General features: G+C 44.5%; 1 protein-coding gene across 8 annotated transcripts in view; it reads right to left on the bottom strand.

Moving 5' to 3' along the window:
• FAM219A (family with sequence similarity 219 member A) overlaps window positions 1-15,608 on the bottom strand; it is a 50,690-nt gene that overhangs the window by 3,870 nt on the left and 31,212 nt on the right. For 4 of the 8 annotated variants that reach the window (XM_036330539.1, XM_036330538.1, XM_036330545.1 and 1 more), the window contains 3 exons: window positions 3,719-3,818; window positions 525-627; window positions 201-281 (listed from right to left, as the gene is read on the bottom strand). In XM_036330539.1, the coding sequence (XP_036186432.1) occupies window positions 201-281; window positions 525-627; window positions 3,719-3,818 (284 nt within the window). Of the gene's footprint in view, window positions 1-200; window positions 282-524; window positions 628-3,718; window positions 3,819-4,045; window positions 4,747-15,608 lie in introns of those variants that run through there. The other 4 variants (XM_036330543.1, XM_036330541.1, XM_036330544.1 and 1 more) reach the window with 2 other exon arrangements.

The following is a 15,608-nucleotide window of genomic DNA, read 5'->3' as shown; positions in this document are numbered from 1 at the left end:
CAGTCCCATTGTCCTCTCTCTGCTCTTCCCCACCTCCGGGTAAAAATTCCAGTCCCTGGGGCTTCATCCTTGGAGAGTTCCTGGCTGTCTGAGGAATATCTCAATTCTGACACTATAACAGGTATGGCCTGTACAGTCCACCTGTATGCTCACACAGGGTCCTGTGGCTTGCCCAGCTGCCCCAACATCCCCGTACACACCTGTCAGTGTCAAGGGCTACCAGTGGCTTCTCGTCTGGGCTCTGGTCAAGCGAGGAGTAGCCTTTATTGGGAACGACCAGCCTGGGTGGAGAATTTGGGGGATTGGATTGGCAATGGGAGCACACAAGTCTGGTGAGGAATTGGGTTGGGCCCCACCCCACCACTTCCCTTCCCCCCCTCCCTCCCACTTGGATTCTGTTGAGATTCTCTGCTCTCAGAGAGGGGCGAGGCCTGAGGGAGGAGGGAAGAGGGTGAGGCTCAGGACCAGCATCAGGACAGTGCTGACTGGCAGGGTCCAGGTGGGGTGTGTGTGGGGGTGTCTACCTTGTCCGGGCCATGACAGTGTTCTTCTTGGGTTGTTGGATTACAGGGCTACCCATACTTCCATTCTTCAGGGAGCCCTTCCGGGCCAGCTCCCGTTGCTTCTCTGCAGGGGAATATGGGAAGGAAGCTGTGTCCTGCCCCCAGGACCACCCTACCTTACTGCTCAGGGCAGCCTAGGCTGGGCCTCCATTGGGAAACTCTTTGCTTCTGTAGGAACTGTGGAGGGATCCTAATTCCAGGCTCTGCTGCTCGGTGGAGACAGTACTTGGCCCTGCACAACCTGAGACAGATAGTGAGGGGCAACGGGAAAGCTGACCCCTGTCTTCCAGGAGCTGTACTCCCATGTGGAGCAGTTAGTGTGTGCTCGATGGCAGAGAAGGGTTAGAGAGGGAGAGATGAAGCAGAAGGATGGGGCCATCAGGGCCTCCTACAGACGACATCTTGAATTGGAGAGAGCAGGGCATTCTAGGAAGGAGGGATAGTGTATACAGAAATGCATTTAGAAGTGAGCATAGTAAGTGTGGATCTGGATGGAATGGAGGGTGAAGATGGAGGACAGGTTGAAAAAGTAAGATACATTTATTCAGTCATTTGTTTATTAACAACATCTATGTCACCAATCCCAGGACCTGTGCTAAGGGGCTAGGGACTCCCTCTGATGACAAACTCAGGGCATGACCTTGAATGCCAGATAGAGGGGTTTGGGATTAATGTGGGAGGAAAAGGAGCCACCAAGGGTTATGGAGTAGGAGAGGCAGAATGGGGCTGGCAGGGTCAGGGGCATGAGGCTGGGGGAGCCCAGCCCCTCTGGCTATACTTCTGACTCTCTCCTAGCCTCTGGAGTTCTCTGAGGCTCCAGAGCCCACCAGATTCGTGGGGCTGGCCACCAGGTGACCTACTGTCTGGTGTGTGGCACTGTTACCAGGAACCAGTAATCTGCCAGGCCCTGGAAGAGGCCTGTCTACCCTTCCTACTCATCTCAAGTAGAGCTTAGATGTGGGGAAAGGGACTGTTGGGTGGAGAGGGATGCTGGAGGAAAGTACTCATAAAATAACCACAGCTCCGGAGAGGAAGGATGGGTGGGCATTTCCGGCAACCGTGACTCTGGAATTTCCTCTGACTGCCCTGTCTCTGATTCTCTCATCTCCAGGTGGCTGACCCTCTTTACTTTGCCACTGCTCATCTGGCTCCTTCAGTTTTCCCCCAGCCTCTTTTCAGCAGGCAGCAGCTACCATTACCACTCCAAGCCTCTAGGGGGTGCAATTTGCCTTAAAATTCCTGGAGGTGGTGGTGGTGATTTTTCCCCTTAGTGCTACTGGGCAAGGTTTTGAATTTTAATGAGGAGTTCGGTGGTAATGTAACGGAAAAGGAAAAAATTGTTATTTTAAAAGCATGTTTGAAAGTGAAAAAATGCAAAGAATAAACTGGCAAAACCAAACTACAGTCTACTATGCAACTACTTAAAAGAATGAAATCATTCTCTATATACTGGCATTGGAAGAAGTTCCAAGACATTAAGTGGGAAACAAAAACAAAAGAAGTTTCAGAAAATGTATACAGTATATTACCACTTATGTTAAATACAACAAAAAGTAAAAGTCGGTCTGACGGGTGTGGCTCAGTGGTTAGGCATTGACCTATGAACCAGGACGTCATGGGTGGATTTCCAGTAAGAGCATATTCCGTCCCCAGTGGGGGGTGTGATTCTCTTTCATCATTCATGTTTCTTTCCCTCTCCCTTCCTCTCTGAAATCAATAAAAGTATATATATATATATATATTTTTTTTTTAAAAAGTAAAAACCAAAAACTTGGAATGATTATCTTGGGAGAAGATGTGATAGGGAGAATAAAAGAAGTTATACTTGTTAGGACACTTGTATTGTTAAATTAAACAATAATATACAAAACTCGCTGTACTTTGAGTCTGATATCTTTGGAAGAGGAACAAATTCCACTGAGAGAGCTGCTCTCTTGTTTAGAAAAACAGCCTGAGGGGTTCTCTAGCTATGGTCTGGAAGGAGAAAAGCAAGGTAAAAAAACAACAACCTTTTTTCAAAAAAATAAAAGAACAGAACTCTGTGAAAAGGGAGTCCTGGCAGCTGCAGCAGGAGAAGGTTTAGGCTCTTAGGACTGCTGAGGGGCCCACTGTTCAGTGGGCAGCTGGAGCCTGAGGGGACGGGATGGCAGAGGAGTTTGAAGGCTAGTGATCACCTGTATGTGACTGTAAACTCTCCTGGATGTACTGTGTTGTAATTTCTCTTCACAAACCAAAATTTTTTTTAATATATTTTTATTGATTTTTTACAGAGAGGAAGGGAGAGAGATAGAGAGTTAGAAACATCGATGAGAGAGAAACATCGATCAGCTGCCTCCTGCACATCTCCCACTGGGAATGTGCCCGCAACCCAGGTACATGCCCCCGACCGGAATCGAACCCGGGACCCTTCAGTCCGCAGGCCGACGCTCTATCCACTGAGCCAAACCGGTTTCGGCCCAAATTTTTAATAAAAGCCTATTATATGAAGCAGCCTTGGTCCCTGAAGAGACAGGGGCAGGGTTGGGCCTAGGGTGAAGTGAGAACAGCAGCTGCTGGAGCTATGGGCAGTGGCTGGGAGCCAAGTGACTTCAAAGAGCAGGCTGTAGCGTCAACTGACTTCCGAATGGACATGAGAAAAACCCCAAGGGAAAGGTGACCCTGGAAGGGGGGAGAGATATTTGAGTTTACTAAAAAACACTAAGAAAAAGCTCCCCGAAACTGGAGCCCACTAGGCCCTGAGATGTCCAGATGGGCTGAGGATGGAATGGGGGCAGGGGCTCAGCTTCTAGGCTTTGGAATCCTCATTCTTTCTAACCCTCAGACATAGCAACTGCCACCCACCTCGAAGGCAGCTTCGCAGCCCGGTTCAGTGTTGAATGGGACTGCCACGCCTTTATCCCTGCCGCTCTCCCCTGGAATAACTGGAGCCATCTTGGCCTCAGAGACGCCTCCTAGAGTTTTGGGTCCTGCAGAGCACTGTAACGTCCCTCTTTGCCTTGCAAGAAATAAGGTACCTGGCAGTGACAGTGACTTGGTGGCTTGAGTCTTGGAACCATCTGGCCCTAGGTGGTTTAATTTGTGGCACCATGTTGCAGACCCAGCCCAGAGCACCTGGTCCATTCCCCGCATCTCTCTCACCCCCCAGACCCACTCACCCAGCTTTACTTGGAGCGGGGATGGTTTGTAATTCATGGCTACTGACTCACCCTCCCGGGCATCACAGTCTCCGTCTGAGATGGAGGCGGCGGCTGGGTCCTGGCAGGGAGAAAGCAGAGAGACAGGAAGTTTAAGGAAGTGAACACAGGAGGCTGCTGCTCTCAGCCCTGAAGCTGGCCTTCCCACCTGACCCCTGGACCTCTGAGAGCATCCGTCCCTGACAGCAGGCAGGAGATTCAGGGAGGGAGAGGCAGACCCGTCCACCTTGAGAGGAAGATCCTGAACTGGGTAGAAGAGCCAAGGATCCCGGCCTCACTTACACTCACCTGGATGCCTATCTTCTCAGTCCTGGGTCATCTGGCCTCCTGCAGAAGGCCCACCGCAATTCTTGAGGCCCACAGGATCTCCTTCTCCAACCTCCCATACTAGTTGCTTGCTCCCCAGGGCCCTTCCCGTGTACTTGTTTGGAAAGGTCTTTCTAGGTTCGTGTGAGTTTAAGTCTGCATTAAGGTCAGAGTAGCTGCTCCATACGACAGGCCTTCACACCCCCTCCCCCCTCCATTTCCTCTAGCACTAGACAGGCCCCTTCACAGGACCCAGAGAACTGACTGGCCAACCAGGCCATACAAAAAAGAGTTCTCACGAGAACTTTACAGATGAGTCCTAAAGAATGTCTTCTCGAAAGCCTAAAAGGTTGGCTGTGTATGGTAGGTGAGAAGACAAACACTGACAAATCAGCTGGTGGTGAGTTAGTCCTGTGCTGCTTGCTCATTAATCTAGCCTCACTCTTCCCTCGAAAACACCACAAACCTCTGCTACAGGATCCAGGGCCCTGGCCAACCCTGCCTCGGTCAGTTGGAAGGTCATTCACATTCTCCATGAGACACTGATGACCTATTGATACTAGTACCTATTGATACCTATTGATCCAAGGTATCTGCCTAGAACAGTGATGGTGAACCTTTCGAGCTTGGCGTGCCAGCACTTTGAAAAACCCTAACTTAACTGTGGTGCCGTGTCACATATAGAAATTTTTTGATGTTTGCAACCACAGTAAAACAAAGATGTATATTTTTGATATTTATTTTATATATTTAAATGCCATTTAACAAAGAAAAATCAACCAAAAAAAATGAGTTCATGTGTCACCTCTGACACGCGTGTCATAGGTTCGCCATCACTGGCCTAGAACGACAGAGTCTGAGGACGGCAGGGTGGATCCATGGCGGTGCCTGTTCTGTCTCTGGGGATGTAGAGAGCAGACAGAGAGGCAGGTAGAATGCTGCAGGACTGGCCCCACAGTGTCAGGCCCAGAGATCTGCGTGGCTACGGGTGTACCATTAATAATGCGGATTTTTTCAATAGCTGGAGTTACACATATATTGATATATATGCGATTTTATATGTATGCTATTTTGTTGTATTGACAACAAGCTTCAAAACTTCATATGTCAAATTTTCTGAAGATGTTAATATCATAGGTACCGGTTAAAAATGCGGATTGACCCTTTACCGGTTAAAAATGTGGAATTTGTAATCAAAGAAAACATGATAATTTCAAGAGAAACATCAAAAGTGCTTTATTCAAAGTAATGTCCCTCCCCTAGCTACACATTTCCCCCATCTTTCAGGTAATTTGTGAATACTGTCCCAATAGATCTTTTCTTGTTTTGAGGCAGACCATTCAGAGACCCAATTTTCCATTTCTTCATATGTTTTGAAGTGTTGTTCAGAAAATATGTGTGCCATCGATGGGACCAAATGGTAATTTGAAGGAGCAAGGTCTGGTGAATACAGAGGGTGGTATAATACTTCCCAGACAAGATCTTTTAACGTGTCTTTAACTGGTTTTGAAGTGTGTGATGGTGTGTCATCATGAAGCAAAATTACTTTGCCATGTCTTCTGGCCCATTCTGGTTGTTTCATGATCAAAGCGTGGTTCAAATTGATTATTTGTTGTCAGTAGCGATCAGTATTAACGGTTTCTCCTGGTTTTAGAAGCTCATAATACCACACCTTCCTGATTCCACCAAATGTAGAGCATTGTCTTCTTTCTGAAGCTATTTGGCCTCACAGTCGATGTTGATGGATGACCTGGATCAACCCATGATTCTGTGCATTTGGGATTCTCAAAATAAATCCACTTTTCGTTGCCAGTCACAATTTGATGCAAAAAAGACTTTCTTTCGTGCTGTTGAAGCAACATTTTACTGATGACTTTTTGGTTTTTCATTTGTGTTTCGTTCAGTTGATGTGGCACCCGTTTCCTTCCTTTAAAATCTTTCCCATTGCTTGTAAACGATCGGAAATAGTTTGCTGAGCAATGTTTAATCTTTCTGCAAGTTGTTTTTGAGTTTGATATGCATCTTCATCCAATAATGCTTGTAATTGTTGGTCTTCAAACTTTTTCGGTTGACCTGGACATTCTTTGTCTTTAACATAGAAATCATCACTTTTAAAGCATTTATTTATTTAAAAAAATATATATTATTGACTTTTTTTTTGTACAGAGAGGAAGGGAGAGGGATAGAGAGTTAGAAACATCGATGAGAGAGAAACATCGATCAGTTGCCTCCTGCACACACTCTATTGGGGATGTGCCCACAACCAAGGTACATGCCCTTGAGCAGAATCGAACCTGAGACCTTTCAGTCCGCAGGCCGACACTCTATTCCAATGATGGCGAACCTTTGACACGCGTGTCGGAGGTGACACGCGAACTCATTTTTTTGGTTGATTTTTCTTTGTTAAATGGCATTTAAATATATAAAATAAATATTGGAAATATAAGTCTTTGTTTTACTATGGTTGCAAATGTCAAAAAATTTCTATATGTGACATGGCACCAGAGTTAAGTTAGGGTTTTCCGAAATGCTGACATGCCGAGCTCAAAAGGTTCGCCATCACTGCTCTATTCACTGAGCCAAACCGGTTAGGGCTAAAGCATTTAAACCAGTGTTCACAAGTATCTTGAGATGGAGCATGTTCACCATAAGCTTCCCGAAGTATACGATAACTTTCAGCAGCACTTTTCTTCAAAATAATGAATTAAAATTTCCTGCAAATGCTTTTTGGCACGAAATTCGACATTTTTAGGTATAAAAATATCAGAAAATTTGACATATGAAGTTTTGAAGCTTGTTGTCAATACAACAAAATAGCATACATGTCAAATCGCATATATATATATCAACATATGGGTAACTCCACCTATTGAAAAAATCCGCATTATTAACAGGTACACCTAGTATACTCATTATGGTAGCTTTTGTTCCCTTTAGAATGAGGCAGTGGAAACGAAAACATGCTTGTCACCAACGGGAAAGGGAAAAGTCTAGAATATTTGGAAGGAAATCCTGACCTTATCTGTGTTCCTTAAAGACACCTAGAGCACAAGGCCCTGCATGGACTGTGTTTGCAAGTTCCTGAGGGCAGAACCTGGGCTTCTGTCCTCTGCTCTGACCCCCAACCCTTAGCTGTGGTTGAGGTGGACCCGGCAGGAGGCTCTGTGCTGGAAAGGTTGTGTGCCGCAGTGGCTGCATCTCAAGCAACTTCCCAGGCCACAAACCTTTCCAATCCTTATCCGTTGCCTCCCTGGCTCAGCTCCTCTTTGGGAGACTTCTCACTGACAGCACCTGTTCCCTAAGCCTTGGAGAAGCAGGCTCTAGTGGCCCTTACATTCCTCTCTGCAGCCAAAACATCCTGGCAGTGGCTACCGGTAGGAAACATGGAGACCTGACAGTTTGGGCTCTGGCTTTCCCTTCAGGCCACAGGGAGGGCTCACTCCCAAAGCAACCTGAGGAGGCTTCTCAAAGGTGCCTGTGGGACCCTACCAGGGAAGCATTGACACCTTTACAAGGTCCTAGTCACATTACTTTTTCTGTAGCATTTGTCACATGTCACACATCCCACATCCATTTGGAAGTAGTTTCCTTCACTGACCTTCAGGACACTCATTTCTATCTCATCCCACAGTCCTTTGCTTCCTCTGCAGAGTCCTGACCTCAGTCCTCCTCCTATCTCTCTGGGGAACCCTGATATCTCCTACAGCTTGGATTAACATGTTTACACTGATGACTTCTAAATCTATAGCCTTCCAATCATGCATCTTCTCCATAACCCTCCACCCCATCCATCCCATGAGAGTGTTAAGCCTCACTGTCATTTCCCTGGGCTGACTTTTAAAGCACAAGCCCTTGGGCATTTGGGGCTAATTTTTTCCTCCCCGGTACAGATAAGTTCATCAATTTCTTCTCTCAGACTGGAGGTACTTGGCAGCAATGATAATATTGCAGGAAGGATGGGGCCTGTCTGGGGGCTGGGAAGCTATTGAGCAACTCTGGTCACAAGGACCCACATGTGGTCCTCCAGGACACTGGGCGGGTCCTGGTGCCATTTGATCCCTGAGTGAAAATGCCAGTCCCTTTTGGTCATGAGCCAGGGTGCAAAGCCCTAGACCAAGAGGCCACATGCAAAGCCCACCAGGCAGCATCTCCCAGTCACTGTCCATGATGGAAGGCCACCTGAGTGGCAAGAACAAAGATCTCGGGCACTGTGCCTGCAAACTCAAGCCTTTTTTGTGGGCTTCCTGTATGTCTTTCCTGAGAGATGTAGCCAATGCACTATGATCATCACATGGAAATGTAATCAGGGAGATTAAATGTGAAATATTCATGAATATAAGTATCAGAGAGGAACCCAGGCAGAAGGAAGCATCTGGCTCCAAGAAGTCAGGGAGAATTTAAAATGTCCCCAAGGACATCTGACAGGAGTTAGATCCGGGAACTAGAGTGGGGATTAGCAAGATTATTAATAAACACTCAGCAGAGACAGACATTGAAATTCATCTCTAATAGCAACCCATGTTTCTGCAACCCTTCAAATTCTCCACCGACTATAGAAATGATTAATAGCCCTGTCTTACTGTTTCTGGAACAGGATATATATAGGCTAATGGCCAGTGCAGAGCCAATATAACTACAGGAAGGCAAAAGTGCCAGAAGAATTCTTAGACTTAGTCCAGTCCAGTGATTTTCATTAAACTATGTTCCCTAACCCTGTGCACTGGGAGGGGCTGAGTGCAAGAAGGGACCAATAGGAGGTGGTCTGGCTTCTCTTAAACCAGAGTAGATCTACTTTTATTTCATTTACATATCAGCCTTTCCACAGGATTTTAGTTGGAGAAAGGGTTCTGTTGCTTAAAAAAAAAAGTTGCCCTGACTGGTTTGGCTCAGTGGATTGAGCATGGGCCTGTGGACTGAAAGGTCCCGGGTTCGATTCTGGTCAAGGGCATGCACCTTGGTTGCTGGCACATTTCCAGTGGGAGGTGTGCAGGAGGCAGCTGATCAATGTTTCTCTCTCATTGATGTTTCTAACTCTCTATCCCTCTCCCGTCTCTCTATAAAAAATCAATAAAATGTATTTTTTTAAAAAAGTTAAAACCCACTGATTTAATCCAATCTAGTTTTTAAAAAATATTTTATTATAGAAATTTATTAAACTTACACAAAAGTAGAGAAAACAATATTGTATAGTGAGATCCTGGTTAACTATCCTTAGCTTCACAAATATCAACTTAACCAATTCTTTTTATAAATCCCAGCTCCTCCATTTACTAGCTGTGTGATCTGGGTGTCAGTTTCCTCATCTTTAAAATGGTACTAATACTAATGCCTATCTCAAAGGTTCTTGTGAGGCTAACATGAGTTAATATATGCAAGCACTTAGAATAGCACTCAGTATAGTACACACCGAGCACTCTATCTGTGCTGGCCCACACAATCCTGGACAATGTGCCCTGGGAGTGACTTGCCCACAGCTGCAGCCCTGGCACCACATAGGTTGGGGCCTGGCTTATGCGGGAAGGTATCTGTGGAAAGGTGTTCTCTCCACTGGGTCAGGAGGGGCCTGACCCAGGGGGCATGCTGACTCCTTTCTCTCCTTACTCCACTATGCTGCAATTGCCTCTCACTTATTTAACAATGGCAGGCCCAGGGCTCATAAAGATAAATAGAAAATAGGCCCATTCTTAAGGAGCTCCCAGTAATTATTAATAAAGGCAACAGGAGGCATAAAAGTAGAGGAAAGTAACAAAGAGAAAACCTCACAGAGGAAGCCACTTTAATAGTTCTCAAAACATTAGTTCACCAGTTAGCTTAAGAGGAAGGAGAAAGGACATTCAGGAAACATCTGCAAAGGCTCTGAAGTATAGAACTAACATTGCATATTCATAGGAAAGTCAGTATTTCGTTATAGTTGAAACCTAGAGGTATGCTGAAAAGTGGCAGGAAATAAAGTCATGGTGTCAGGAGAGCTCAGATGGTAGGAGAAGATGGGCCTTGACTTTGTTCTTTACTCAGAATATAATGGGAAACCAACAAAACCTTAAACAGGAAAGTAACATGATCAGATTTGAGATGTAGAAGGATTCTCTAATAGCCATGCAGAAGATGGATGGCAGGGGGATGAGACTGGCGGTAAGGATAATTAGGAAACTATTGCAACAGAGCTAACAAAAGATGGCAGGGACTTGCACTGAGCAGAAGCAGAAGATAAAAGGACAGAAGGGAGGATGTTAAGGAGGGTAAAATTGGTGGACTTTCAAGATAAAAGGTAGAAAGAGGAGTCCAGACATTCCTAGTTTTCTGCCTGGAGTAATTGGGAAAAGGATACTAATTAGTAAGACAGACAATGAAGGGGAAGGCACAGCTACTCTGCCAGGAAAAATCAGATGAATTCAGTTTGGGACATGTTGAGTTTTTTTTAAAAAAAAATTTTGTTAATCCTCACCTGAGGGTATTATTTATTTATTTATTTATTTATTTATTTATTTATTTATTTATTTCGGAGAGGAAGGGAGAGGGAGAGATAGAAACATCAATGATGAGAGAGAATCATTGATTGGCTGCCTCCCACATGCCCCACACTGGAGATTGAGCTCACAACCCGGGAATGTGCCCTGACTGGGAATCGAACTGTGTGACCTCCTGGTTCATAGGTCCATGCTCAACCCTTGAGCCACATGGGCTGAGCTATTTTTCCATTGATTTTTAGAGAGGGTGGAAGGGAGAGAGAGACAAAGAGAGTGCGAAACATCAATGTGATAGAGACACATTGATTGGTTGCCTTCATACATGCCCCCCAACCAGGGCTGGATTGAGTCTGCAACTGAGGGACATGCCCGTGACCGGAATCAAACCCAGGGCCCTTCAGTCCACAGGCCGATGCTCTTTTCACTGAACCAAACTGGCTAGGGCTGGAACATGTTGATTTCTAAAGTGTCTTTTGTTCTCTCTCTCTCTCTCTCTCTCTCTCTCTCTCTCTCAATTCAATTTAAAAAACATATCCTCAGGTGAGGATTTTTTTTAAAAGTGTTTTTTGGACATCAGCATTTGAAATTTGGGATCTCAGGAAAGAGATATGGGCTGCTGGTGATGGAAGCCACAAAGGAGAACAAGACACCTCAGAGAGACTGAGGAGAGTGATTAAAGACAAGAATCAAGGATGGGACACTGGGGAATATCCAACTTTAGGGAATGAGTGCAAGGAGACTGAGTAGAAGCAGAAAGATGAGATGTGGGAAAATAGCTAGGAAACGATTTAAGTAGAGTTTCAAGGTGGAAGAAATCGACAGTGTCAAATAAACAGATGGATCTATAAGATAAAGACAATATTTAAAAATAAGAAAGTCATAAATGGCCTCAGCAAGCACAGTTTTAATTAAAGGGTAGGAACAGAGTCCAGATTACAGGGAATTTACGAGGAAATGGGAGATAAAGAAGTAGAAATGGAACACAGGCTATTCTTTCAAAGAGCCAGGCTGAGAAGTGAAGAAATGAGAATGAATAACAGCCAGAGAAGGTTTTGGAGTTGAAGGATTTCTTTGGAGCTATGGAACACCACTGTGCTGGGCTGAGGGAAAAGAAGCTAGGTAGAAAAGATGTTTGATGAGAAATGATCTTTGGAGAGTCAAGAGGAGATGGAACAAGAACAAGAGGAGATGGATCAGAGGAGGAAGGTTCTTCACTGAAATGGAAGGGAGGTGAAGATGGGGTGGGGGGGTGGCAGATAATATGGAGGCGGAAAGATGGGTGGGTAGAAAGCTAAGGAGGTCCATTCTTAAAGCCTAGTTAGGTAAAGGAAGGAGTTGAATACTACAGGGATGGAAAAAGAGGGATACTTGGTGGCTGGCCAGGAATGGAAGATCAGACTGGCTGGGCTCCCAGCTACAAATACTCATCTTTCACCCACCCTTGATCTTCGACGGGATGAAAGATGCTCTCCGTGGTGCTGAACAATTCTGCCTTTGTTTTGTGGAGTGCCCATGAATGATTCAGGGTAGAGACATGACTCAATTTTAGCTTTCCCACAGGAAAGGCAACCTCTGTCCTAGCCTCCAAGCACTAATTCTCAGGATGATGGAAATTGAAATGGATTTAAAATGAGGTATGAAGAGGCAGAGCAATTGTACAAACATCATCTAACCTTTCTTTGCTGAATACACATGACTTTTCCTCTAGTTTTAGGAGCAGAGGCAGTTCCGAGTTGTGAAATGCTGGAAGGCTACTTCTAGAATAGAGTCATGTCTATAGCCTGTTCAGTTCCCCTGGGCACAAGCAGGAAGTAGGACAGACTTAGAGCATAACCAGGGCCAGGAAGACAGATAGTGCTGATAAGGAACCAGAAAAACACGTAAGACCAGGAGCTCAGAACACTCTTTGACAGGTGAGCACAGCATGATATTGGCATCAAAGACTGACTCTGTTTCTGTCACAGTTTGTCCAGAGGTCAGCTCAGAAACTACCCATGCTGTGGTTCCCCTGTTCAGGGTTATGTCACCCTCCAAAAATATCTTTTGGCAGTGGATAGGGATAAGCATATTTAGATATCACATTTTAGAGAGATATACAATGCCTTTATGTCCAATGTCCATGGCTGGGCAGAATCTTTTTTTTTAAATATATTTTATTGCTTTTTTACAGAGAGGAAGGGAGAGGGATAGAGAGTTAGAAACATCGATGAGAGAGAAACATCGATCAGCTGCCTCCTGCACACTCCCCACTGGGGATGTGCCTGCAACCAAGGTACATGCCCTTGACCGGAATCGAACCTGGGACTCTTCAGTCTGCAAGCCAACACTCTATCCACTGAGCCAAACTGGTCAGGGCTGGGCAGAATCTTAATCTCCTGTCCAAGAATATTCAGTAGCAATGTAGGCATTGGTTAGACCTCTTTACTTTCCTGAAGATGGCTGTTCATTCAGCCTCTAAGCCGGCATTCCCATCTGTCTCTGACTCCACACCTCAACATGAGAATCATTTGGACAATGATAGCTTTTACTCTATAGTATGACCTGAAGTCTTGAGTCCCATTTTCTGAATCTAACTGTTGGGCAACTCCCACTATTATTTTCCCACCTCCCCTTCACCACCAAGCTTTAGTATTTTTGTGGTGACTGTTGTTATTGGGAAAACCAAAATGGAGGAAGGTGCTGCTCACCCCAGGTCTACTAACCATCAACTCTAGACACAGTAAGTTTAATAGATCTATTATAAAGTAATACATGCTAAAACTTTTAAAAAGTCACTTTTAGTTTCACCACCTTGACATAACCTCTGTTAATGTTTTAGTGTATTTGAGTCTTGTGTGTGTACTCTAGGGTTTCCCTTCTCTAGGAGCTAGTGGTGGGCCTCATGGTCGCAGAGGTGGACCACCAGGTACCATGGTGGTTCTCTGTGGTCCCAGCCCAGCTTGGACCAGGTGGAGCCAATCAGTCTCCAGACTGGGTTTAGGCTCTGGTTCTAGAGCTTGCCCTACCCTTCCAAGGTTTGCCTACAAGCCTGACCTTAGACACTACGAGAAACCCGTGTCTTTATAGTTAGTCTCCTTTGTTGCTTAAACTATCTTGAGTTGTATTTTGTTCCAGTAACTAGAGAGTATCAACTAATACATGTACACAGAACAACATTTAAAAAATATACCACACTCTATCTTATATTATGTATTTTTAAAAATTAGTATTAGAAAATAATCAACTCTCTATAATTTTGTAAGCATCAGTTTAATGGCTGTATAATATCCATAGAGGGGATATACAATAACTTTTTAACCATTCGCTTATTTGGGATATTCAGATTGTTTGCAAATTTCACTATAAGAAATAATGCTACACTGAAACATATTATATATATATATATATATATATATATATATATATATATATATACACATACACACACACACACACACACACATACATTTAGGATCATTTCCTACATCAAGTAGAATTACTAAGTAAAAAACACGAGCATTTTTAAGATTCTTCATACATATTGCCAAACTGCTTTCCCAAAGGATTATTCCCATTTATAATGCCTTGAATCATGTCTGAGAGCTACAGCTGGTTTTTAATATTTTACTTTTGACTGTTTGTCAGGGAATTTCAGGTCATCACATCTATCCATCATTTTCCAAGAGAGCTCTGCTCCAATCCTTATTTACCTGGTTCCCTCTGGGGAATCTTCTTTCAAAGGATATAACTTCCTCTGAGCATCACCTGCCAGACAAAATACTCCTGACTGGAGGCTACTGATTAAAAACAAAAGGCGGGAAGACTTTGCTGCACTGAAGCTTGGGAATGGCTCCAAATGGAGCACCAGTGCTGCCTGGTAGCTGGTTACTGTGCTTCAGCTGGCACTTGGCCTATGCCAGCACATCAGCCATAGGAGCTGTAATTGCCAGGAGGCAAACTTCACAGAGTGAGCCTCCCTTGCTTTCAGACTTGGCATGGGAGAATTAGCCAAAATGGCTCTGGAGTTATTCCAGTGTGAGTGTCATCTCCTACTCCCTTTCCCATTATTTATTTTTGGAAAAAAAAGAAAAAGAAAAAAGCTATTCAGAAACACAGGATAATCAAATATATGAAGCTAGTACTAGGATGTCAAAGAACTGGATTCATTTTTGAAATGGGGAGACAAGATACCAGTGAGTTTTTAAAAAGGAGATTTAGAATCCTGTTCTGCCTTCTTCATGGGTAGGACTGCTTTTCTAGATTGATATTCTGCTATTCATTCCTGTTCCCACTACAGGAAATCCCTATAACCAAGAAGCCTTCGTTTGGGATATAGGACACATACTTCAATTCAGGAATACCCACTGTAGCAGCTGTGGCTTGAAGGAAGCCTGTGCATAAAGGCCTAGGAGACAAGTCTTATGACCCAGGTGGCAGGAGCCAGAGCAAGAAATTGAGAAACCTTGGTTCCTCGGAGAGGCCTGGCTTGATCTCACTCCTCCATTCCCACCCTTAAGCTCATCTCCTGAGCCAGACATTGAGGAGGCTCCTGCCTTACCTTAGACCAGCTAGAGACATAGGTGTTGGCCTATACAGTCCTGTGATCTAAAAGGTTTTTGAGCCCCACATCCTGCCGCTCAGCCCTCTCCTCCCATTTCAGCCTCTTTAGGAAAAGACCATCTCACTTAATGGACAAAGGGATGAAGGTATAAACTTCTTTTTTTTTGTTTTGCTAATCCTCACCCAAGGATATTTTTCCATTGATCTTTTAGAGAGAGTGGAAGAGACAGGAAACACAGAGAGAAACATCGATGGGAGAGAAACACATCGATTGGTTGCCTCCTGCACTTGCTCCAATCAGGGCCCACGGCAGGGAGGAGCCTGCAACCAAGGTATATGCCCTTGACCAGAATCAAACCTGGGACCCTCTTGTCCATAGGCCAATACTCTATCCATTGAGCCAAACGACTAGGTAAACTTTTCAAAAAATAAATCAACAATGGTTAAAATGATAATTTTTATTTTGTGTATATTTTACCACAATAAAAAAATAAAAGAAAAAAGATTGATTGGCAGGGCCTGAAGGAAGAGAAAATGGT

Source organism: Myotis myotis, unplaced genomic scaffold (genome assembly GCF_014108235.1).
Source record: "Myotis myotis isolate mMyoMyo1 unplaced genomic scaffold, mMyoMyo1.p scaffold_m19_p_12, whole genome shotgun sequence".
NCBI classification, from domain to species: Eukaryota; Metazoa; Chordata; class Mammalia; order Chiroptera; family Vespertilionidae; genus Myotis; species Myotis myotis.
This window is presented reverse-complemented; position numbering and strand designations above follow the sequence as displayed.